This window comes from Oryctolagus cuniculus, chromosome 9 (genome assembly GCF_051225735.1).
Source record: "Oryctolagus cuniculus isolate XC-2025 breed Fujian yellow rabbit chromosome 9, ASM5122573v1, whole genome shotgun sequence".
NCBI classification, from domain to species: domain Eukaryota; kingdom Metazoa; phylum Chordata; class Mammalia; order Lagomorpha; family Leporidae; genus Oryctolagus; species Oryctolagus cuniculus.
This window is the reverse complement of record NC_142875.1, coordinates 69,157,762-69,184,410: the sequence shown is the minus strand read 5'-3', so window position 1 is coordinate 69,184,410 and position 26,649 is coordinate 69,157,762. Positions and strand designations below refer to the sequence as shown.

The 26,649-nt window shown below is 40.2% G+C and overlaps 1 protein-coding gene across 1 annotated transcript in view; it reads left to right on the top strand.

The window, feature by feature from the left end:
• Nucleotides 1-26,649, top strand: part of KPNA3 (karyopherin subunit alpha 3) — a 91,259-nt gene that overhangs the window by 37,123 nt on the left and 27,487 nt on the right. Inside the window, exon 2 of the mRNA XM_051832277.3 lies at nucleotides 17,986-18,030. Coding sequence (XP_051688237.1) covers nucleotides 17,986-18,030 — 45 coding nt within the window. The remainder of the gene's footprint in view (nucleotides 1-17,985; nucleotides 18,031-26,649) is intronic.

Sequence of the window (26,649 nt, the reverse complement as noted above, 5' to 3'; positions counted from 1 at the left end):
TGGGACATCTTCAGCTGCTTTCCCAGACCACAGCAGAGAGCTAGATGAGAATTGGAGTAGCCAGGACTCAAACGGGCGCCCATAAGGGATGCCAGTACTGCAGACAGCAGCCTCACCTGCTGTTCCACAGCGCCGGCCCCTTATTCATTCTTAATTTCCCATATGAGATAAGACTTTCTATATTGGTTTGTTTCAGAGATGTTGCCATTCAAATAGCAAATTTAATATAATGATAATTATGTTAATAAAACATTGAGAGATACCAGTAGGTAGAAGATATTGCTATGTCCACTGTGTGTGTGTGTGTGTCTTAAAAAAAAAAAAAAAAGCCATGGCGGCTGGCATCAGGGCATAGCAGGATAAGCCACTGCCTGCAAAGCCAGCACCCCATACAGACGTCAATTCAAGTCCTGGCTGTTCTACTTCAAATCTATCTTCCTGCTGATGCACCTGGTTTGAAATCAGTAGAGGATGGCCCAGGTCCTTAGGCCCCTGCACCCACATGGGAAACTCCCAATGCCTGGGCTGGGCCAAGCTAAAACTGGCCTAGTAGGTGACAGGAATCCAATTACTTGAGCCATCATCTACTGCTTCCCAGGGTGTACTTTAGTCAGTGAACCAAATGGCTGCTCCCACATGACTTCTTGATACAATCAGTGGATGGAGTAAAAATGAGATGTATAATGCTGCTGCTGTTCTATATTTTTATTTTTTTAAGGCACAATGAGTATAATAACATTAGTTCCCGGTGCCGTGGCTCACTAGGCTAATCCTCCGCCTTGCGGTGCCGGCACACCGGGTTCTAGTCCTGGTCGGGGTGCCGGATTCTGTCCTGGTTGCCCCTCTTCCAGGCCAGCTCTCTGCTGTGGCCAGGGAGTGCAGTGGAGGATGGCCCAAGTGCTTGGGACCTGCACCCCATGGGAGACCAGGAGAAGTACCTGGCTCCTGCCATCGGATCAGCGCGGTGCGCCGGCTGCAGCGCGCCAGCCGTGGGGGCCATTGGAGGGTGAACCAACGGCAAAGGGAGACCTTTCTCTCTGTCTCTCTCTCTCACTGTCCACTCTGCCTGTCCAAAAAAAAAAAATAAAAAAAAAAATTAGTAAGTGTAATATAATAGGGATGGCCATTTGGCCTGGTGGGACCCATGTTGGGGTCTCTGGGTTTTAGTTTTGTCTCTGCTCTCGATTCCAGCTTCCTGCTAATGCACATCTTGAGTGTACTTGGGTTCCTGCCTCTCTTCTTGTGGAACTCAGATTGAATGCCTGATTCCTAGTTTAGCCTGTCCCAGCCCCAGTTGTTGCAGGCATTTGGCAAGTGAACCAGCAGGTGGAATAGCTCTGGCTCATCCTCTTGAAAAAAAAAAAAAAAAAAAAAAACACACACACACATACACACACAGAAACAGAAAAGGGGCTGGTGCTGTGGCATAGTAGGCTGAACCTTTGCCTGTGGCACTGTCATCCCATATGGGCGCTGGTATGTGTCCCGGCTGCTCCTCTTCCAATCCAGCTCTCTGCTTATGGCCTGGGAAGACAGTGGAAGATGTTCCAGTTGCTTGGGTCCCTGCAGCAATGTGGAAGACCCAGAGGAGGCTCCTGGCTCCTTGCTTTGGATTGGCCCAACTCCAGCTGTTATGGCCATTTGGGAAGTGAACTAGTGGATGGAAGGCCTCTCTCTCTGTCTGTAACTCTGACTCTCAAATAAATAAATAAATAAATAACAACAGCAGCAAAAACAGTTGGAAATACAGATAGAAAAAAGAAGCAAATGTTGCTTACTACCTATTCTGTGACACAAACTGTGCCAAATGCCTTTACTCTTTGTCTTATTTTGCCAATTTTTTGAAAGTTTAATCCCACACTTTTAGAGTGTTATCCATGGTTATAGTAAGAACAATAGATGAAGCAAGATCAATGAAAAGTGGCTCAATTTTGAATGTCTTAAAGAACTTGAAGGGATTTCTGGGGAGTGATCCAGGAGGCACTACAGTTTGGGAGAGAATCTGGGCTTAAAGTTTTAAGCTGCTTAAATTTCCAAGGTTGTTGAACTTGCAGAATACACCAAAAATCTGTTTACTCACAAATAACAGTGGTTAATATAAAGAGAGCTATCTCTGAAGGGCTGATTCAAGCTTAGAATCTGAACTTTTCTTTCCACATTGACAAATTGACAAACAATTTGTGTGAGATTGAGGCAGAGCAATGAGAATAGAGAATGACTGCTAAATGACATAACCTATCTTTATGCAATGATCAAAATATTCTAAAATTGATCATGGTGATAGTTTACAACTCAGATGAATAAACTAAAAACCATTATTGTATGCTCTAAGTGGGAGCATTGTATGAAAAGTGAATTAGATCTAAAGCTAATATAAAAAGTGATGATTTTATTTTGAAATCGATTAATTGTCTTCTAGACTATTCACATTAGCAAAATTATTCTAAATTCCAGATACAAATATTTCTATGTATTTCAAGATTAACTGGATGTTTCCTAATACATATATCCTGTTTATAACCTTACTGAAAAGTTTACCTCACTGCACAATTTAGAATTCATCAGGGAACATCCAGATGTTGCAGAGTTATTGGTATGTAGTTGATAGTTGAAGCCATGGAAGTATGCATGATAACCTACAGAGGGTTTGTACAGTAAGGAGGTTATGGGTCTATGAGTTGTAGACAGAACCTATGGAAGAATAACATGGATGATTGAAGTAGGAAGACCAGAGGGAAAGAAAAGCAGGAGTATAATATTATGAAATCAGGTAGATGAGAATAAATGAATATCGGGGTAGAGAGCCTTTTTTCTACCAAGAGTCATTGGATATTGATGACATCATTTATGGGCCATACAAAATTATCAACTTAAAAATTATCTTGCTGCAGGTTTACTGAATTTTGAGTCCCACCTGCGGTTGCCTTGGCAGGACCAGACCAAATGACTCTGTGGTCTGGGCTAGATGCTCCCCAACCCTAATTTAAACAGAGTTCTCTTCAGAATTGCCACATAAATGAAGGTTGTATTCCATGAGAGGTTTATAGTAATCTTGGCAAGAGCTGTGTCAGTGATATTTTGGATGGAATGGACTAAATGGGAGTGAAGAAGTGAAAAGATTATAGAGCACTTTTTCAAGAATTTTGACTCATGAGGACTTTCATCACAGAAAACATAGGTTGAGGAAGGACTTTTTCTTTCTTTTAAATGAAAAACTGGCCATGATAAGGGGAAATAGAGAATTTAAAAAATTGTATGGGAGGCCGGCGCTGTGGCCTAGCCGATAAAGCCGCTGCCTGCCGTGCTGGCATCCTATATGGGTGTTGGTTCGAGTCCCAACTGCTCCACTTTTGATCCGGTTCTCTGCTATGCCCATGTGGGAGACCTGGAAGAAGCTTCTGGCTCCTGGCTTTGGATTGAGGCAGTTCTGGCCACTGGTGGCCATTTGGGGAGTGAACCAGTGGATGAAAGACCTCTCTCTCTCTCTCTCTTTCTCTCTCTCTGCCTCTGCCTCTCTGTAACTTTGTCTTTCAAATAAATAAATAAATCTTTAAAAAAATTTTATGTTTGAGGATGCAGGTTGTTGAAGTGGAGATTGGATGTTCATGATAGAAAATTCAGATCATGGCTCCCATGTGACGATAACTGTTTTCTCAGAGATTTCTGGTCTGGTGAGAGGCAGAGGGATATGGAGAAGGGAGGCTTGAGAATATTAGCTTTTTGTGTAAGATATAATATAGAAAGATATAGAGGGGCCAGTTCTGTGGCGTAGCAGCTGAAGCCACTCCCTGTGGCCGGCATCCCACATGGGTGCCGGTTCGAGACCCAGCTACTTCAGTTCTGATCCAGCTCTCTGCTGATGTGCCTTCGAAAGCATTACAAGATATCCAAAGAACTGGGGCCCCTGCACCCACATGGGAGACCTAGAAGAGGCTTCTGGCTCCTAGCATTGGATTGAGGCAGCCCTGGTGTTGCAGCCATTGGGGGAGTGAACCAGCAGATGGAAGGTCTCTCTCTCACTGTTATTCTGTAACATATAAATATATAAAAAGCCTGGAATAATTTCCAAACAGCAAGCATTGACATTAGAGACCTAGCAATTATAACACCCATCATGGACATTGAGTAACTTTGTTTTTCTCTTGCAGCACTTAGCAACCTACCTTTTGGAGTGAGAATTAGAGCAACCCAGGGTTCTTTGCTAGGGCAACAGGTGACAGAGGTATTGAAGTATGAGAACTATGTAAGAAGGAAGCAAAAACAGGGAAGGATTGATAAATTGGGAGAAGACCCACAGAGTTACAGGATTCAAGTAATCTTTGTGTATCTAGGTCAATTTGTTGATTGGCTAGATAATTGTTGAATGCCGTAAACAGTATTAAGGGAGAAATCTTAGAGTTCTGCTGCTAGGGACAGGGGTACCCTACATTAGAGAATAGTGTAGAATAGTATTTAATAGAAAGTACATTCCATATATTGAACATTTTATGCTTTTTGAATGAAATGTAAACATCCAAAATTCATCCTTGTTGGAATGATGGAGACTGAGCTGGTTCTTGATGAAAGGATTGCCACAGACTCACGAGCTGTTGTGAAATAGAATCTTAAAGATGAAATGAAGCCACATATGGTTCTTTGTCTGGTGAGCCTCTTGAACTGTGTTGTTTGATGAACTGTTAAAGACGTGAGGGATGTTGTCGGGACTTGGTTTGGACAGGAAACTGGAGTCACCTGCCAGAGTCTTCAGTGAATATATTACGGATATGATAACAGAATTGAGAATGGGCACAAGGTATCTGATTAGATGGTGTAAGGCATTTCCACGGTTGGGTAGAAGTAGTACAGTAATAGATGAGACATTGATCCTGACACACGTGAGATGTGAGCAATGTTCATTCACAATGAAGATTAAGAGAGCTAACTCTTGTTGAGGGCTTTCTGTGTGTGATGTACTGCTGTGTTATAAATTCTTAGCATGACTTTGATTTACTTCTCTCAATAATCAGATGAGGAATTATCTTCATTTTACAGATAAAGAAACTACAGTAGAGAGACCAGTAACATTCTATTCCCAGTTTGCACTTGAGGAAGCCAGGATTCAATCCCAGGTTGAACCCAGAGCAAGTGTCACTAACTACTTTGTTGTGTCATCATGGGATAGTACACTAAAACAGTTTGTCTTGTATATAAATATTCAGTTCATGTTTAATAATTTACATTGTTTGTAATTACGTTAGAGGAAAACTATTCTTTAGGATTTTGATGCTTTTTCATTTGGTGGTGGTTGTGTTATATATTTTATTTAAGTGTTAACCTAGAACAGTGATTAACAGTGGTTAGACTAGGAGCATCAACATCATCTCCTAAGATCTTGTTAGAAACACAAGATTTTGCTGCTTGCGAAAGAAACAGGAGTGGAACCCAGCAGTCTTTTTTAACTAAGTAGGCTATTCTCAGGTAGAGAACCACTCACCCAGAGTTAAGGGTGGTATTGGAACATGAATGAGATTGAATTAGACACTGCAGTCACATTGAGATTTTCAGTATTTATTGGATTGCATTCTGTGAATTGAAGTGTGACAGGGAATTATTAGCATTAGTTTATATTTTGCATGGTTACAGTTTGGTACGTTAATGCTACTGGACACAAGTGAGATGGGAGCCAAAATGTTGTGGATTACAGCTGTTGCCCATTCAGCATACATGTACTTCTATTTGTATATTTTTAAAATGTTTATTACTTGATACAGAAAAATAAGAAATGTAGATACAAGTTTTGAAGCTATAATAAAACAAATATTTATGAATACAATATCCAATTTAAGAGCTAAAACATCAGCAGTGCCCTGAAAAGCTGTTCTGTTTTTCTCATAATATTCCTAACTTCCTTTCTAGAAGTAACTCATTGCCACAAATTTGTGTAAATTGTTACTTTGCTTTTCTAGATTTCATACATGTTTATATTTTGGAATAGCATATAGTATTGGTTGATTTTGCTTGCTTTAAAAAAATTATTTTAATTTTATTTGAAAGACAGAGATCTTTCATCTGCTGGTTCTGTCCCCAAGTGCTGTCAACAGACAGGGCTGGGCCAGGAGGAATCCAGGAGCCAGGAATTCCATTCAGGTCTCTTAGGCGGTATCAGACCCAAGTACTTGAGCCATCAGTGCTGCTTCCCAGGATATACATTATCAGGAAGCTGGATTGGAATTAGAGTTGCCAGGACTTGAACGAGGCTCTCTGACATGAGATGCAGGTGTTCTAAGTGGTGACTTGACCACTGTGCCACTTTCTCCTCGCTTGATTGTTTTATGAAAATAATATGAAACTTGCTTTGTTCACCTAACATTGTGTTCCTGGATTTGTTCATTTAGCTGTAGTTCTTTCATCCTTAAAACACTTACTGTATCCCATAACTTGATTTATCTTCCTTTCAATGAATGTTTGGGTAGCTTTCAGCATTTTTGGTTTTATCTTTTGCTACTGCAAACCAGTGTTACCAAGAAATTGCTTATGTGTTATGTGGTGCATATATGCAAGAGTTTCTTTACGGTTTATACTCTGGATTAGAACTTCAGTGTCTTCTGTATTTTTTTGACTTTGCCAGACTTAGCCAAATTGCTGCTGAAAAATGATTGCATTAACAGACAGTTCATGAATATTTGGGGATGTTATATATACATATTTTTGAGTTTAGTAAATACAAAATGATAGCTTATTATCTTAATTTACATTTTCCTGACTAATGAGGTTGACCTCTTTTTATGTTCGCTTTTTTTTTAATCTTGTATGAAATACCTTTTCTTGTCTTCCCACATATTCTGTTACCTTTTTTAACTGATGTGTAGGAGTGCTTTTTGTAATTTGGATATTCATTCATGCTTCGAGTGTCCTTCCAGTTTGGCTTGTCTTTTTGCTTTCCATGTGGAATCAGTTAAAGAATAGAAGTCCTTAATTTTAATGGAGTTGTTGTTTTGTTTTCAGTACTGTTTATGTCCTGCTTAAGAAATCTTTCTCCACTCAGAAATCAAAAAGATTCCTTTAGAAATTCAAAGTGTTGCTTTCATAGGGTTTTTTTTTTTTTTTAAGATTTTATTTGTTTATTTGAGAGACAGAGTTACAGATAGAGGGACAGAGAGGTCTTCCATCCACTGTTTCCCTCCCCAAATGGCCACAACAGCCAAGCTGAGCTGATCCAAAGTAAGGATCCAGGAGCTTCTTCTGGGTCTCCCATGTGTGTGCAGGGGCCCAAGCACCTGCACCATCTTCTGCTGCTTTCCCAGGCCTTAGCAGGAAGCTGGATCAGAAGAAGAGCAGCGGGGACTAAAATCGACACCCATATGGGATGCCAACGCCGCAGGTGGAGGCTTAGCCCACTATCCCACAGTGCTGACCCCTTTCATAGGTTTTCTCTCCGTCTGAAATTGATGTTTATGCATGATTCAGTGTCATGTTTTCCCTTTCATGGGTAACTTGTTGGTTCGGCACCCCTTACTGAATGGGCTGTTTTCTCCCACAGTGGTTTGTAGTGCCATCTCTTCATATCAAGTTTCCATAAGTTTGGGTTGATTTAAGTGTTACTTTGATGAGTGTTCACATTTCCCCACTTGTCTCACGTATTTTATACCCTGTGTGTGTGTGTGTGTGTGTGTGTAAAGCACATTATAATAGGTTTGGATCAGTAGTTTAATAAGATCCATTTATTATGATTAATATGTCCCTTAAATATTCTTTAATCTATAAGCTCCTTCCCTATTTCTCAAACAGCCTACTTTGTTTCTGTTAGAAAAAAAAAAAAATCCTGGATTTTGCACGTTGCAACACCTGATATTATTTCATGTGTCTCTCTGTTCTCTGTATTTCTATAAAATTGGTTGTCAGAAATAGAAGGATTGATCTGATTTATTCATTCATTCGTATGCCAAGACTGGTTTGTAGGTTGTATTATATACTTCTTTTTAAAATTTTTTTTAAGATTTATTTTTAATTTACTTGAAAGTCAGAGTTACACAGAGAGAGGAGAGGCAGAGAGAGAGAGAAAGGGAGGTCTTCCATCTGATGTTTCATTCCCCAGTTGGCTGCAATGGCTGGAGCTGTGCCGATCTGAAGCCAGGAGCCAGGAGCTTCTTCCGGGTCTCCACGCGGGTGCAGGGGCTCAAGGACTTGGGCCATCTTCTGCTGTTTTCCCAGGCCACAGCAGAGAGCTGGACAGGAAGTGGAGCAGCTGGGTCTTGAACCGGCGCCCATATGGGATGCCAGCACTTCAGGCCAGGGCGTTAACCCACTGCACCACAGCGCCAGCCCCATATACTTCTTTTAAAGAAAAGCTTTAGTGAGATATAATTTCATATAACCTGTGTAAAATATACTCAAAATGCACAGAGCAGTGGTTTTTAGTATATTCTAGAGTTGTACAACCATCACCATGATGAATTTGGAATATTTTCATCACTACAAAAAGAAATCTTATACACGTTAGCAGTCATCTATTTGTCTAAGCTCCCATATCTTCCTCCTCCCCTATACCTAAGCAACTGCTAATTTACTTTCTGTGTATAGATTTGCTGATTCTGAAGATCCATAGAGATAAAATAATATGTGCTCTTTTATGACTGATTTCTTTCACTTAGCATGTTTCCAGTTTCTTGTATGTTACTAGTATACATTAGTACAGTTCCTTTTTGTTGCTGAATGGTATTGCGATTGTGTGGTTTTGACATGAGCTTTTGGAAATGATGTTATGGTAACCATTTGTAAGTTTTTGTGTAGACATGTGTTTTCATATCTTTTGGATATATGCCTGCTTGTAAAATTGTTGGATAATGTGATTACTCTGTTTAAATTTTGAGGGACTGCATGAGTGACTACACAACATGTTAACGGTCTACCAGGAGTATATGAGAGTTTCAGTTTCTTCACAGCCTCATAATACTTACCCATCTTTTGTAGTTTCTTGAGTATTGTGTACTTCAATCATGGTGCACACGGTGTTAGTTTACTTCTTCTTGTGATGTTAACAGCAATTAATCATCATTGCCTGGATCAGTTCAGTTACTAACGGCTGTGAAATGGTGGTGTTCAAGTGCTATCATTCTTTCCTTATTAGAGTTTGAAAATAATTGTTCTTTCAGTGCACTGGAGATAAACATTTTTTTGCCTTCAGGCTTTCATTGCTTTTCAGAAATTAGCTTTGTCATAAATACCCTGAAACATGGATACCAGTTGGTGGCAATCTGAAGGGTATCAGCATAGTAACCTTTAGGCATTTTGTTCCAGAGCTGTGGTTTTCTAGCTGTATCACTAATTGAGAGGGCAGTCTTGTGTTCTTATACAGTCTGAGAAGCCAAATGCATCCCAGAAATTGTATTCTCTCCTACCTCCTGTCTCCAAAGAAAATTTGTACACATGCTTCAGTTAGTATACTCAGGAAAACAAACTCAGTAACCCAAAGAATGAGTATAGTATAAATACCTGTTTTGCAGAGTTGTTTTCTACAGGTTTATCGAGTTACAGTTTATATACCGTACAACTTACCCATTGTTAGCTTACAATTCTGTTTTTAGTAGATTTATGGTTGTATAACCATCATTGCAGTCCAATCTTATAATAAATTATTACCTGAAAATGTTCCTTCCTGTCCTTTTCTGAAACTATTTTTATTAAAGAGTTTTTTTAAAAAAGATTATTTATTTTATTTGAAAGAATTACAGAGAGAAAGGGAGAGACACAGAGAGAGATCCTCCATCTGCTGGTCCACTCCCCAAATGGCTGTAATAGCCAAGGCTAGGCCAGGCCAAAGCCAGGAGCTTCATCTGAGTCTCCCACAAGGGTGCAGGGGCCCAAGCATTTGGGCTGTCCTCCACTGCTTTCCCAGGTGCATCAGCAGAGAACTGGATGGGAAGCAGAACAGCCAGGACCTGCACTCATATGGGATGTGGACACTGCAGATGACGGCTTAATCCACTCTGTCACAGTGCTGGTCCCAAAGAGATTCTTTTTTTAAAAAATTTAATTAACTTGAGAGACAGAACTGTTTCACTCCCCAAATGCCTACAGTAGCCAGGATGGTGCTGAGCTGAGACCCAGGAGTCAAAAACAAAAAAAGTCTCCCAAATGGGAGGCAGAAACCCAACTACCTGAGTCATCACCACTATTTCCCAGGTCTGCACTTGCAGGAAGCTGAAGTCAGGAGCCAGAGCCAGGTATTAAACTTGAGCACTGCTAAATGGGATGTGGGTGTTCACCTACATATGTCCTCTGTTCTATTTTTAAAGTGATTTTCATCAGATTCTTGTAGGGTTCTGTTTTGATTAAGTATCAATTACTCAAATACAGTAAAACCAAAATCATTGAGTTCATCTTACTGAAGTGATTTTGAAACCATCTCTATGACTAAAAAGTTATAAGAAGGAAAAATATGGGGATATATATTTTTAAAATGATAAACTTTGGCTGGCACTGCTGCTCACTAAGCTAATCCTCTGCCTGCAGCACCAGCACCTGGGTTCTAGTCCCGTTGGGGCGCTGCATTCTGTCCTGGTTGCTCCTCTTCCAGGCCAGCTCTCTGCTGTGGCCCGGGAGTGCAGTGGAGAATGGCCCAGGTCCTTGGGCCCTGCATCTGCATGGGAGACCAGGAGAAGCATCTGGCTCCAGGCTTCAGATCAGCGCGGTGCACCGGCTGCAGTGCGCTGGCATTGGGTGGTGAACCAACGGAAAAGGAAGACCTTTCTCTCTGTCTCTCTCACGGTCCACTCTGCCTGTCAAAAAAAAAAAAAAAAAAAAAGATAAACTTTGTACTTTATAATTGCTAATAAAATTAATAGACCTACAATATAACTATTTATGACCCGTTAATTTTTTAATTTTACTTTTAAGATTTATTTTATTTATTTGAAAGACTTACAGAGAGAGATAGAGACAGAGAGGGAGGGAGAGAGGTCTTCATCTGCTGGTTCACACCCCAGATGGCCACAATGGCAGCAGCTGAGCTGAGCTGAAGCCTGGTGCTTCTTCCCAATCTTCCATGTGTTCAGGAGCCCAAGAACTTGGACCATCTTCTGCTGCTTTCCCAGGTACATTAGCAGAGAGCTAGATGGGAAGTGGCCAGGACTCAAATTGGCGCCCATCTTGGGTATTGGTGCTGCAGACTGGGGCTTTAAACCGCTGTGCCACAGCACCAGCCCCAAGACCCATTTATAAACAAATAAAATATCATAGAGAATTTAAAGGTAAGTTTTCCATCTGTTACTTTTTGAAGATGACCTATTTTTCTCTGCTCCTTTAGGATTTCTTTCTCTTTGGTGCTACATAGTTTTACCATGATGTATTCAGGTGTACATTTCTTTTTATTTTCCCTCTTGAAGTTTGTTGGGCTTCTTACATCTGTAGTTGATTGTTTTCCATCAGTTCTGAAAAATTCTTAGCCATTATCTTGCCAAATGTTTCTTCTGCCTAATGCCTGTGTCTTTCAGGAACTCCAGCTGTGTTTAGTAACTTCCTATGTGTCCTCTATGTCTCTTACCCATTTATCATCATTATGCCTTCACAATTGATAATTTCTTCTGACACCTATCTTAAAGTTCACACGATTTCTCTCTCTCTCTTTTTTTTTTTTTTTTTGGTCAGGCAGAGTGGACAGTGAGAGAGAGAGAGACAGAGAGAAAGGTCTTCCTTTGCCGTTGGTTCACCCTCCAATGGCCGCTGTGGCCGGCGCACTGTGCCAATCCAATGGCAGGAGCCAGGTACTTCTCCTGGTCTCCCATGGGGTACAGGGCCCAAGCACTTGGGCCATCCTCCAATGCACTCCCGGGCCACAGCAGAGAGCTGACCTGGAAGAGGGGCAACCGGGACAGAATCTGGCTCCCCGACGGGGACTAGAACCCGGTGTGCCGGCGCTGCAAGGCGGAGGATTAGCCTAGTGAGCTGCGGCGCCGGCTCGATTTCTCTTAAATTATATCAAATCTGATATAAAACATATCTGTTGAGTTCCTTATTGTGGTTATATTACTATAATTATTTTCATACTGCAGTGTTCTGTTTGGTTCTTGTTTTATTTTTCAAAGTTGCCGACTATTTCTGATAACCTCTTCTGGATCGCTGATTTTTAAAAAAAATTATTTATTTTATTATTATTTTATTATTTCATTTATTAGAAAGCACTGCTGTTCACTGGTTCACTCTTCAAATGCCTGCAATGAATGGGGCTGGGCCAGGCTGAAGCTAGAGCCCAGAAATTCAATCTAGGTCTCCCACGTGAGTTGCAGCGACCCAACTACTTGAGTCATTAGCTGCTGCCTCCCAGGGGCTGTGCTCTAGCAGGATGCTGAAGTCTGGAGCAGAACTGGAATTCAGATCGAGGCACTCTGATACAGAATGTGGACTTCCCAGCTGAGTTCTGTATATTGTGCATTTTCAAATGCCCACCCCATGGATTGCTGGTATTTTTAGTTCTGTTTTTCTGTTCCTTAAATATTTGCTTAGTTGCTTTATAGTTTACAATTTAATTCTAGTATTCTAACTCCAAGGTCAGTAGACCTATATTATTCTATTCTTGCATATGTTGACTTTTACGTAATTCTAAGTGACTAATGCAACTGATTTTCTGTTGTAAAAATTTACTTTGACTCTGTTGAGAAACAGCTCATCTTGAGATTCTAGCTAATGAGAAGAAGTCTTAAGTTTTAGCTCTCAAAGGTTCAGGACTTTTGTTCCCAGTGTAAAATATGCAGTTTCCTTCACTTCTTTTTACCTAATTTCCTTTTATCGCTTCCTCCTTAGGTTTAATGTTAGTGACTCCCCTGCTTCTTTACTACTTACAAGAGTTCAGCAGTGTATTAAAAATGCATTTTTTTCTGTTATAGTAAGGATGTAATTGTAACAGAAGTTTGAAGTCTTTCAGAAGTGGCATGTACTGTTTCTGTTATTAAGATAAATTTTATTAAAACAAGATTCCTGTAAATATAGTCAGCACAATACCATTATCACCTTAAACAAATGTGCACAACCCAACCCTGATTATAATTTTATCGGTTTTCCAGACTTTTTTTTTTTAAGTCTCTAGTGTTTTGTTTTTGTTTTTGTTTTTGTTTTTTAACATTTATTTGGATTGGTATCCACATAAGGTCTGTTTTAGAGTTCTCCAGAGAGACAAAACTGATAGTATACTTAGATGTATGAGAAAAGATTGACTGAGGGAATTGGTTCACTGCATTATGGAGGCTAAGAAGTTCCACAATAGGCTGGCTATAGGCTGGAGAACCACTGAAGCCAGCAGTGTGGCTCCATGCAAGGCCAGATTCTCAAGAAGGTAGAGGATGATTGGTGCAGATGAACTGGTATGTCTCCGAGTCCAGCGGGCAGTGAGGGTGTTGGGGGTGGTGGGATGTGGTGCATTTCTAAAGTCCAATTACAGAAGAAGGGTATCCTGGGTTCTAGAAGAGAGAGCAAGAAATCACCCTTGGGCCACTTTTTTGTTCAATTTAGGCCTCAAGCTGATGGGATGGTGACCTCCCATTTAGTCCACCAACTCCAACTTCAATCTCTTCTACCAACGTTTTTCCAGACACACCTTTCTAATCAAATGCCAAGCCATCTGGGTTTCCCTTTAAGCAGAACAGGGATAGGCTCAGTGCCCATTGAAAACACTGAGAATAACGTATACTTTACTAGCTGTCTAGCTGCCCCCAGTCTAGTTGGTATCGCCAAGTTCTATTCATTTGAAATTGAAGATATGAGTTTGAAGTTTACTTTCTTTTGAAAATCCATGGTCTCCCCTTCTATATCTTTTTCTTCACACTTTATTATTATTTTTAAGATTTATTTATGAGGTTGGTGCTGTGATTTAATAAGCCTTTGCCTGCAGCGCTGTCACCCCATACAGGAGCCGGTTTGTGTCCCGGCTTCTCCTTTTCCAGTCCAGTTCTCTGCTATGGCTTGGGAAAGCAGAAGGTGGCTCAAGTGCTTGGGCCCCTGCACCTGCATGGGATACCTGGAAGAAGCTTCTGGCTCCTGGCTTCAGATTGGCCCATCTCTGGCTGTTGGGACCATCTTGGGAGTAAACCAACGAATGGAAGACCTTTCTCTCTGTCTCTGCCTCTCTTTGTAAATTTAGCTTCTCAAATAAATAAATAAATACATAAATCTTGAAAAGCAGAGTTACAGAGAGAAATAGAGATCTTCCATCCACTGATTGACCTCCAAATAGCCACATCAGCCAGGACTGGGCCAGGCTGAAGCCAGGAGCTGTTTCCAGGTTTCCCACATGGGTGCAGGGACCCAAGCACTTGGACCATCTATCCTCTGCTGTTTCTCCAGACACTTTAGCAGGGGAGCTAAATCAGAAGTGGAGCAGCCGAGACTCAAACTGGTGCCCATATGGGATGCCAGAGCTGCAGGTTGCAGCTTTAACCTGCTGAGCCACAGCACCATCCCCTGCAATTTACTTGTTATTTATTACTGAACAGTTTCTGTTGTATGGATATACTGCTTATTTAAGTGTGAAGGATACTTCAGTTGTTTCCAGATTTTGACTCTTAGGAATAAAACTGTTATACGCATTTGTATAGAGCAGGGGTCGGGAATGTATTGCCTCTGGGCTGCACGAGGCCTGCGAACTCATGTAGTCTTGGCCTGCCAAGGAAACTGAAGGCAGAACTCAAAATTCAGTACATCTACAACAGACAAATTTTTAAGCTGATAATTTTGTATGGCCCATGAATGATATTATAAATATCCAGATGGCCTTTGGCAGAAAAGGTTCCCCAGCCTGGTATACAGGTTTTTGGTGAATATAAGTTTTTATTTTTCTGGCATAAATGTCCAGAAGTGCAGTTGCTGGGTCCTATGGTAGTTAAATACTTAGTTTTTTTTCTTTTTTTCTTTTTTACCATGCTTAGTTTTTAAAACTGCCAAAAAGTTTTTCTTTTCTTTCAAGAATAATTTTATTTATTTATTTGAAAGAGTTAGTAGAGAGCTGTATGGGAAGTGGAGCAGCTGGGACTTGTACTCGTGCCCATATGGGATTCTGCCACTTCAGGCTGGGACTTTAAAGCACTGCACCACAGCACACATCTGTTTTTCAGATGTTCATACTGTTCTACAGTCCTACCAGCAATGTGGAAAATTACATCCTCACCAGTGTTTAGTGGTGTCACAATTTTTTAAGTGTAAAATAAGATCTCATATTGGTTTTAATTTGCATTTTCCTAATGGCCATTGGTATTAAATATGTGTTCATGTATTCATTTGCCATCTGTAAATATCTTTTTTTAAAAATATTTTATTTATTTATTTATTTGAGAGGTAGAGTTAGAGAGAGAGAGAGAGACAGAAAGATCATTCATCCACTGGTTCACCTCCTACACCTACACCTGGCTACAACGGCCAGGGTTGGGCCGATCCGAGGCCGGGAGCCAGGATCTTCCGAGTCCCACGTGGGTACAGGGACCCAAGCAGTTGGGCCATCTTCCACTGCTTTCCCAGGCCAGAGCTGGGTTGGAAGAGGAGCAGCCGGGACACAAACCGGCACCCATATGGGATGCCAGTGCCACAGACAGATGCTTCACCCACTGTGCCACAGTGTCGGCCCTGCCATCTGTATATATCTTTTTTGATGAAATGTCTCTTCATTTATTTTGCCCATTTTCCGATTTTAGTTCATTGGTTGGCTAACTTTTGAGCCCTGCGAATTCTCTATATATTCTAGATACTAATCCTTTATTGGATACATAGTTTGCAGATATTTTCTAATTTCTGTTTTCATCTACTTCACATGGAATTTAACAAAGAAGAATTTTTATTTAATTTGCTTTTGATAAGGTCTGGTTTCCCAACTATTGCTGTTATGGATTGAATTTTCAAGGTCAAGTCTAAAAATTCTTTGCTTATCCCTTATCCCAAAGATCTAAGAATTTTATAATTTTACATTAGTCGATTAGCTTTCTTTTAAATTTATCAGGGTATGAATCTTAAGTCAAGGTTTATATGAATGTCTACCTGATCTAATACTATTTTAAAACTCAATTGAAGTCTTCCATTTGCTTGCTTTGAACTTTGTTAAAAGGTTGGGGTGGGCAGGTGGAGGAGTAGGGTGGACATTTATTTAGCCTAGCAGTTAAGGTGTCAGCATCCCACATTAGAATACCTGGGTTTAGTACCTGCTCCTGACTCTTGACTCTAGTTTTCTAATGCAGACCCTGGGAGGCAGTGGTGATGGCTCAAGTAACTGGGTTTTTGCTTTCCCCAGGAGAGACCTGAATTATGTTCCCAGTTCCATCACTTTATATGAATGCAGCTGACTTGAGATTTGTTTACATCTATAGGGGTATATGTGTGTGTTTAAAAGATTTATTGATTGATTGAAAGATAGAATGAGAGAGAGAGAGATGTCTATCTGCTGGTTCACTCCCCAGATGATTCTAACAGCGGGGGCTGGGCCAGGCCCTAGCCAGGAGTAGGGAGATTCATCTGGGTTTTCCACAGGGTTGGCAACGGCCCAAGTACTTGAGCCGTCTTCTGCTGCTTTCCCAGGCCATTATCAGGAAGCTGGATCAGAAGTGGAGCAGCTGAGACATGAACCGGCACCCATGTGGGATGCCACATCACAGGTGGCTGTGTAACAATGCTGGCCCCTGTAGGTATATTTTAAAGGTAGCCATGTGATTTGATATTTTTTTTATTTTTTAAATTTATTTTTTTAAATTAATTTATTTGAGAGAGACAGAATCAAAGCCAGGAGCTGGGAACTCAACCCAGATTTCCCATTTGTGTGGAAAGAACTCACCTCCAAGGGTCTGCATTAGCAGGAAGCTTGAGTGCTGGGTCTTGAACCCAAGTACCCCCTTAGGGGATGCAGGCATCTTAATCACTAGGTCAAACGCCCATCCCTTTGTCTATATTTTAGTGCAGGCATCTAGATTATTATTTCAGTGTGTTTAGAAATTTTATAATTTGAACTCATGGAATTTTTTTCCTTAAAAAGAGATTATCTGGGCTGATGTTGTGGCATAGCAGGTAAAGCCGCAATATAGGAATGCCAATTCGAGACCCGACTGTTCTACTTCCAATCCAGCTCCATCTAGTGTGCCTGGGAAAGCAGCAGTAGATGGCCCAAGTCCTTGGGCCCCGGCACCCATGTGGGAGAGCTGGAAGAAGCTCCTGACTCTTGCCTTCGGCCTGGCTCAGCCTGGCTATTGCAGCCATTTGGAAAGTGAACCACAGATGGAAGATGTCTGTCTGTCTGTCTCTCTCTCTCTCTCTCTAACTCTGACTTTCAAATAAATAGATAAATCTTTGGAAAAAAAAAAGATTATCACTGTGGTTTAAGAAAGAGGTACTACAAAAGAATTGTTAAATAAAATAATAGTATGCTGAATCTGGCAGTATATTAAAGGAATAATATGACATAACCATATAGCCTTTATTCCAGAAATACGAGGATCGAACCATATTTAGAAGGTTAATAAAATTCATCATACCAGTACGTTGTGGGTTGAGTGTATGCATATAATCATTTCAGTGGCTCCTTATAAGACATGCCTGACAGAGCTTGAAAAACCTAGAAGGATATTATGCATTTGGATACAGAATATCTTTCTCAGACTTAATTTTATTTTCATGTGAGTTTGTTAAGGCCATGACAAGGAGTTACTTTTTTAAAATATGAATTGTCAGAGGTATATTTCATTGGTTGCAAGCATCAAACACCAGAGAAAACTGGGTGCAATTAGGATAGAGGAATGAATTCTAGGCAGCCAAGCACTATCATCGTTTACTTCCCACAAAATTAGCTTTCAGATGTCCAGTAAAAGAGACATTTTTTGATTTTTAACTAATTACCGTTCATTCTGTGAAATGTAAAACTGATCAATCCTGGTCCTTAGATTAAACTATTTCTAAAAGAAGTTTTAAGTCTCAAATGCCTGGACCTTGATTTATGTATTCACAATGTCAGTATTTGGATTCTTATATAATCTTTATTCTTTTTAGACAATGCGAAGACACAGAAATGAAGTGACAGTTGAACTGCGGAAGGTAAGGATGATTTGGATTCAAAGTAAAAGAATTTGAAAAATTTTTGATGTTTACATTTGTAACTTATATAGTGAAAGTACTGTTGTTAGCATTCATCCCTAAAACCAAGTAATGTAAAAATATATCAATAGTTTATAATGACATACTGATAATTATACAGTAGCTTCCATTTATTGAGAGTACTAGGTACTATACGAAATATTTTACCATTATTGAAATTTCTATAACACCTGGTGAAGTTAGATACTTTTTCCTTGATATCCTCTTTCCTGTGGATTGTGTTTGACAGAATTCCAACCGTATTCCTCATGTAAACGTTTGTACATATTAAAAATATTTAGAAACGGCCCGCGCTGCAGCTCACTAGGCTAATCCTCCGCCTTGCAGCGCTGGCACACCAGGTTCTAGTCCCGGTCGGGGAGCCGGATTCTGTCCCGGTTGCCCCTCTTCCAGGCCAGCTCTCTGCTGTGGCCAGGGAGTGCAGTGGAGGATGGCCCAAGTACTTGGGCCCTGCACTTGCATGGGAGACAAGGATAAGTACCTGGCTCCTGCTTCAGATCAGCACGATGTGCCGGCCGCAGCACGCCGGCCACAGCGGCCATTGGAGGGTGAACCAACGGCAAAGGAAGACCTTTCTCTCTGTCTCTCTCTCACTGTCCACTCTACCTGTCAAAAAATAAAAAAATAAATAAATAATTTATTGTATTTTCTTCTATGATTTTTAGAGGACTTTATGTTTACCTTTATCAGATTGTGTTTTCACATAAACACCTTTTACTTAAAGCAAGTATTTCAGTTGCTAATCAAGAAAATGCAGATAATAAGTTCTTTCATTATACTTGTTACATGTACGATGTAAAAAATAGATTTGAAACTTATTCAAATCTTGGAGTTTGAATTAGATTAGATACTTTTCCTGATTGATTTCACTCCCAAAACTCTTTCCTATATTAAATTACCATCTTAAAAATTTTTGGTTTTAGAGAAAAGGAAGGTCTAGATTCTGAAAGTACAAATTCTTAGAGAGACTAGAAAGAATTAAATGGACCTACGCATTTATTCACTTATTTAATAATTACTTAAGTTTTTATTTTCATTTTATTCAAAAAGATGACACACACACACATACCTACCTCTCTTCCATCTGCTAGTTCACTCCCCAAATGGCTGCAATGGCTGGAGCTTGGCAGATCCGAATCCAGGTTCCAGGAGCTTCTTCCAGGTCTCCCACATGGGTGCAGGGCCCAAGCACTTGGGCCATCCTCCACTGCTTTCCCAGGCTACTAGCAGAGAGCTGGATTGGAAGAAGAGCACCCATATGGGATGCTGCCACTGCCTCCCCCCCTCCCCTTTTTTTTTTCTGAAGATTGATTTATTTTAAAGGCAGAGTTACAGAGAGAAAGAGGCAGAAAGGGAAATCTTCCAACTGCTGGTTCACTCTCCAAATGCCAGAAACAGCTGGAGCTGAGCCAGGAGTTTCTTCTGGGTCCCCCACGTGGGTTCAGGGGCCCCAAACACTTGGGCCATCTTCTGCTTTCCCAGGCCATAGCAGAGAGTTGGATTGGAAGTGGAGCAGCTGGGACTAGAACCGGTGCCATTATGGGATGCTGGCACCGCAGGCAGCTGCTTTCCCCACTACGCCACAGCACCGGCCCCTCTAAATCTTTATATCATTAAGTTTTGGATTTTTACCTGATGTTAGTGTGATGCTCATTATAGTATATAAATGAAACTGAAAATTTTGTGGAGATTGGAATTAAAAGGTAAATTTATTTTGGTGCCAAGAACATTTTTAAATCTAGGCTGGGCATTTACTATTTAAGATGCCAGTTAATATGCCCATGTCCCATGTCAGAGTTACCTGTGTTTGATACCGGCTCAGGCTCTTGACTGTAGCTTTCTGCTAATGCAAACCTTGGGAAGCAATGGTGATGGCTTAAGTGATTGAGAACCTGCTACCCATATGGAAGATCTGAATTGAATACCAGGATCTTGGCTTTGGCCCAGTCCAGTCTTGGCTGTTGCAGGCATTTGGGAAGTGAACCAGCAGATAGAAGCTCCTTAGATCTTTCTCTTTGTCTTAAAATAAGCTTTTTTAAAAAATCCATGCATAGAGAGGTATTCAAAAAGTTTTTGGAAGATGCATACTGTGAAAAACTATGCCTGGCTTTCAAAAAACTTTTTGTACCAAAATAAACTTCTTCAATTCCATTTCCCACAGATTTTTTAAGTATTCATTTATAATTCTTCAAATCCAGTCTTCCATATGCCTTTACCACATTTTTTATTAGAGAAATGCTTGCTAATTCCATTGTCATCAACTCTTTATTTCCTTTGTGGACATAGCAATGTTTTAACAATCATATTTGCAAATTTTGTTGGATCATTGGATTCTTTGGACCAGAGAAACCAACTAACCTTAGCCTAATAAAGTAGGTTAAGCTTCTTGCCAATAAACACTTTGGACTTAGTTTCTTTTTAACACTTTATTTACATATGGTATACATAGAAAAAAGTCCACACATCTTAAGTGTGCAACATGATGAACTTTTATAAAGTGAGCGTCTACGTAACCACCTCCTGGATCAAGAAAGCGAATGTTACCTGGACCCTCTGAACCTCCCCTAGGTTCTTGCATACCTCCCAAAGTAACCATTACTCTGATTTCTAATATCAGAGAATATTTTGCATATTTTGAACTTTGTATAGGTAGAACAGTGTTGTGTGTGTGTGTGTGTGTGTCTCTCTCTCTCTCTCTCTCTCTCTTTTTTTTTTTTTTTTTTTTTTGGTCTTTTTTGATTCATCAAGTAAAGGTCATTTTTCTTAATGAAGGCAATAGGAGTAAAGTTGGAATAAGAGGTAATTTATTTATTATCATCTTCTGATATTGTACCATCTGTCCCTCTCCTCTCTCTCTCTGTAATTCTGACTTTTAAATAAAGAAATCTTTAGAAAAATATTTAGGAGAAATTCTTAGGATATAGGGTCTGGCAAAGAGACTTGAATATAAAACCATAGTCTAATAAAGGAAAAATTGACAGGGGCTTTTGTCTTATGGTGCAGTGGGTTTTCTGCCACATGTGACACCAACATTCAGTATGAGAGTGCTGGTTCAAGTCCTGGTTAATGTGCTTGATAATCGGTGGAGAATGATCTAAGTGCTTGGGCCTCTATTCTCCATTTGGGAGACCAAAGTAGAGTTCCTGGCTCCTTGCTTCAGCCCGGCCCAGCCCTGGCTGTTAGAACTATTTGGGGAATGTGTTGCTCTGCCTTTCAAATAAATAAATAAAACTTTTTTTAAAAGAAAGGAAAAATCTGTAAATTGGACCTTCTCAAGTTATACATCTGCTCTGTGAAAATTTGCTCATGTAAAAGGATAAAAAGACAAGCTAAAAAATATTTGTAAGCCATGTATCTAATGTAAACACTAGTATCTAGAACGTTAACAGCTCTAAAACTCAATAATAAAAACAATGACAACAACAAAAATCTGATTAGAAAATGGACAAAAGAGGGGCTGGCTCTGTGGCATAGTGGGTAAAGCCGCCGCCTGCAGTGCCGGCATCCCATATGGGCACTGGTTCAAGTCTCGGCTGCTCCACTTCCTATTCAGCTTTCTGCTGTGGCCTGGGAAAGTAGTAGAAGATGGCCCAAGTCCTTGGGCCCCTGCCCCCACGTGGGAGACCTGGAGGAAGCTCCTGGCTCCTGGCTTTGGATCGGCACAGCTTGAGCTGTTGTGGCCAACTGGGGAGTGAACCAGTGGATGAAAGACCTCTCTCTCTCTCTCTTTCTTTCTTTCTGCCTCTTCCTTCTCTATCTGTGTAACTCTTTCAGGTAAATAAATAAATCTTTAAAAGAAAATGGACAAAAGAAGTGAGATACTTCATTGAAAGTGACATCCAGATGGCAGATACTCACATGAAAAGATCTGCAACAGTGTTAGCCATCAGGAAAGTCTACCTTAAAACCACAACTAGACATCTTTCAGAACAGCTGAAATAAAAGTCAGCCGGCGTTGTGGTGTATTGGGTAAAGCCATGGCCTGCTGTGCCAGCATCCCATTTGGGCACTGGTTTGAGTCCTGGCTGCTCCACTTCAGATCCAGCTCTCTGCTATGGCCTAGGAAAGCAGTGGAGGATGGCCCAAGTGCTTGGGCCCCTGCACCCGCATGGGAGACCAGGAGGAAGCTCTTGGCTTCGGATTGGCTCAGCTCGTCCATTTGGCCATCTGGGCTGTGAACCAGGGGATGGAAGACCCTCTCTCTGCCTTTGCTTTTCTTTAACTCTGCCTTTCAAATAAATAAATAAATTTTTAAAAATAAAAAGTCAGTGACAACACCAAACACTGGTTAGGATGTGGAGAAACTGGATCACTCACTTGTTGCTGGTGGAAATATAAAATGGAAAAACACTGGAAAACTGTTTCACAGTTTCTTACCTAATAGTACAACCTCTGTGTCACACAACTCTCATACACCTGGGCATTTATCCAGCAAAATGAAAACTTGTGTTCATATAAAATTTGTGAATGAATATTCATTACAACTTTGGAGTAGTCAAACCCTGAAGCAACCTAGATGTCCTTTATCTGTAATGTGTCTATACCATGAAATACTACTCAGCAGTGCAATAAAAGGGAACAAAATACTGCTAGTAACAGAATTTATATGAATGTCCAGGAGATTATGCTGAGCCAAAAAAGCTTATCACAAAAAGATTATATACTATATGATTCCATTTACATAAAATTTTTAGGTGATAAAACTTTAGAAATGGAAGACAGACTTGTAGTTGTCAAGGGTTAGACAATAGGAACAACAGGAGGACATCCTCTGATTTGTGAACTGTTCACCATGTTGAACACGATGGGAGATATATGCACTTGCACAGGCAATAAAATTTTACGGAACTAAGAACAACAGGAGTACACGTTATAAGGGAAATCTGAGTAAGTTCAGTGGATTGTATCAGTGTTAATGTCCTAGTTGTGATATTATACCATGGTTTTGCAAAATGTTACCCTTAGGAGAGCTGGGGATCTCTTTGTATTATTTCTTAACAAGTACATGTGAATCTATAATTATATCAATAAAAATTTTCAGTTAACAAACACAAAAATGCCCAAATTAGAATCTAAAAGAGCAGCTATTTGATAAAACCAATTAAATGATTCTGAAAAAAAAAAATCGTGTTTGGTTGTAAAATTTTTTACATAATTGATGAATTTAGTAGTTAGTTACTTAAAAAAAGTAACAGCCTGAACAGAGTGTCCAAAACATAAATACAGAACATAAAGTTCATCAGTGACTACTCATGTAACCACCCAGTAGTAATATCATTGTGTAAGTATTAACATTGAGGGGCCAGCGCTGTGGCATAGTAGGTTAACGTCCTGGCCTGAAGTGCCAGAATCCCATATGGGCGCCAGTTCAAGACCCAGCTGCTCCTCTTCCAATCCAGCTCCCTGCTATGACCTGGGAAAGCAGTAGAAGATGGCCCAGATCCTTGGGCCCCTGCACCCGCGTGGGAGACCTGGAAGAAGCTCCTGGCTCCTTGCTTTGGATTGGCGCAGCTTCAGCTGTTATTGCCAACTGGGGAGTGAACCAGTGGATGGAAGACCTCCCCCCTCCCCGCCGCCTCTCCTCTCTCTGTATAACTCTGACTTCAAAATGAGTGAATAAATCTTTAAAAAAAAAAAAAAAAGATTAACATTGAAAAAAAGCCTAGCTTGCATTTTTTTCCTACCTACTTAGAAGCATTTAGATGCAACCAAAGTCAGGCTGTTTTTGAAAAAAAAATAAAAAAATAAAAAAATAAAAAGCAAGCAATAACATAGATTTAATAGTGAAACAGTCTCTGAAGCTACTAATTGGGCTAAAATCTTGAACTATATTTCTACGTCCTGTTATATAATTTAATTTAGCCAGGTTCTTTGTGTCTCCATTTACTCATCTGTAAAATAAAGATTTTAATTTTATTAGGAACTAAAAATAGGTAAAGTATTGCTGGATCAAAATCAGCTTTGGTTATTTATTACAGTCTTGGAATGGAGCTGATAAATAATGTAACTTATTTACATTCGCTTAAGATTTGTACGATGTGATTGTTGATCTCATAGACTTAGGGATGGGATTGCAAGACAACTTTTCAAGATGGAAATAGAGTGAATAAAAGTACTTTATATAATGGTTAATAACACACATAACATGCTCATTCAAAAAAATATTAGGTTGAGTCATAAATCACCCATTCTGTGTGGTACAGAATTTATTGTAGTGCAGGTAAAAATCTCCTAGGGCATCAAGTGAAGGGATAATTTCGGTTATTGATTTTGATAATGCCTCCTTTAGTGATTGATCACAGCAGCTTGCTCAAAGATTATGTTTCCTTGGCTCATATATATTTTTATAAAGAGTTAAGTATTGAAGCCGGTGCTGTGGTACAGTGGGTTAAAGCCTCAGCCTGCAGCGCCAGCATCCCACATGGGCGTTGTTTCTAGTCCTGGCTGCTTCTTTCCTCATCCAGCTCTCTGCTAATGCACCTGAGAAAGCAGCGGAGGATGGCTCAAGTGCTTGGGCCCCTCCTACCCACATGGGAGAACCAAATTAAGCTCCTGGCTCCTGGCTTTGGATCAGCTATTTAGGCGTGGAACAGCGGGTGAAAGATCCCTCTTTCTGTCTTTACCTCTCTCTGTAACTCTGCCTTTCAAATAAATAAAATAAATCTTTAAAAAAAAAAAAAGAGTCAAGTATGGTTCTTGTGTCCTACATATTTTTTGGCTATGTTAGGATGTTTTCAACTTAAATGCAGGATTTCTTACCTATTTTCCTTCATTAAAAATTATTTCCAAGTACTAAGAATCCATAATAGCTCTAAATTATTAGTGTATGCCTAATAATATGTGTCCAAATATAATAAGCATATAAAGTATAAATTGGCAAAATTAGGAGAAATTTATCAGATACAATCATTGAGGAGATTCTGTTTTTAATAATGAATAGATTGAACACACCAATTAATGGTAGATACAAAATTTAAATGCCTTAATGAATAAGTTTTATCTAATAAACACATGTGAAATCCCATAAATAATTGGTGGCTGATTCTGCCTTAGTTTCTAAACTGTGCACTGAGGTACCCATGGGCTTAACACCAAACTCAGACAAACCTTAGGATGTTGAAACCTAAGCTTTAAGAGAAATACAGTGACATCTTTCAGATACTACTTAACTATTAGGTTTAACACACGCAAAATAGTTTATCTTTTTTAAGATTTATTTATTTGTTATTAGAGAGGCAGAAACAAAGATAAGGGGTTCCTCCATCCACTGGTTCACTCCCCAAATGGCTGCAAGAGCTTACAGAACCTGGCCGATCCAAAGCCAGGAGCCAGGAGCTTCTTCCAGGTCTCCCACACAGGTGCAGGGGCTCAAGGACTTGGGCCGTCTTCTACTGCTTTCCTAGGCCATAGCCAAGAGCTGGATGGGAAGAGGAGCAGCCTGGACTAGAACTGGTACAGGGAGCTGGATCAGAAGTGGAGCAGCTGGGATTTAAACTGGCACCCATATGGGATGCAGGCACGGCAGGTGTTGGCTTTACCTGCTATGCCGCAGTGCCAGCGCCTAGTGCATTCTTTTCAATTATATATTTTATCATAAAAGAATGAAATAATTCATTTTAATTTATGTGTTTCCCTTGTCTTTTATCCAAATGACAAGTTGTTTGGCCTTACATGTATGACAGAAGAAATTGTTGGGGATTTTCTTTAGCTTACCCCGTGGACTGAGAAAGTTTTAGAATTTCTAGTAGAAAGCAGATGTCAGCTAAAATCAGTGTGTTTTATGGACAAGTTCTCAGACTTCATGTAATTACGTTTCAAATCAGTGGTTATGACAATTACAAAAACCTCATAGGAAAGTTTTAGGTACTTTTATATACATTGGACATCAACGAAGCCCTAGTAATTAGGAACTCATGAATACTTAAATATGAACATGAGGGGAAAAAAATCACATGTCAGAACCTGTAGGATGCAATTAAATTGATACTTCCTGAGGGAAATTTTTAGCCAGAGGAGAGAAGAAACAGAATGGGCAATGCTAAGAATTTTTAAAAGCGTATTAATGGAAATATATCATAAATTGAAAACCATTAGTACATTAGTTTTTGATGCAGAATAAACCACTCCAAAACAAATAGATTAAAACAGTAGCCACTTTATTTGGTTCATCTGTCTGTGTGGTAGCAGAGTAATTTTTTTTAAAGATTTATTTATTTATTTGAAAGAGACAGAGGGAGAAGGAGAGGCAGAGAGAGAGTGAGTCTTCCATCCGCTGGTTCACTCCCCAATTGGCTGTAATGGCCGGAGCTGCGCCGATCAGGAGCCAGGAGCTTCCTCCGGGTCTTCCCATGCGGGTGCAGGGGCCCAAGGACTTGGGCCATCTTCTGCTGCTTTCCCATGCCATTGCAGAGAGCTGGATTGGAAGAGTCGCAGCCGGGGCTCGAACCAGCACCAATATGGGATGCCAGCACTGCAGGCAGTGGCTTTACCTGGTATGCCACTGCGCCAGCCCCAGCAGAGTATTTTTTTTCTGTCTGGATGAGTTCAGCTGCTTTCTGC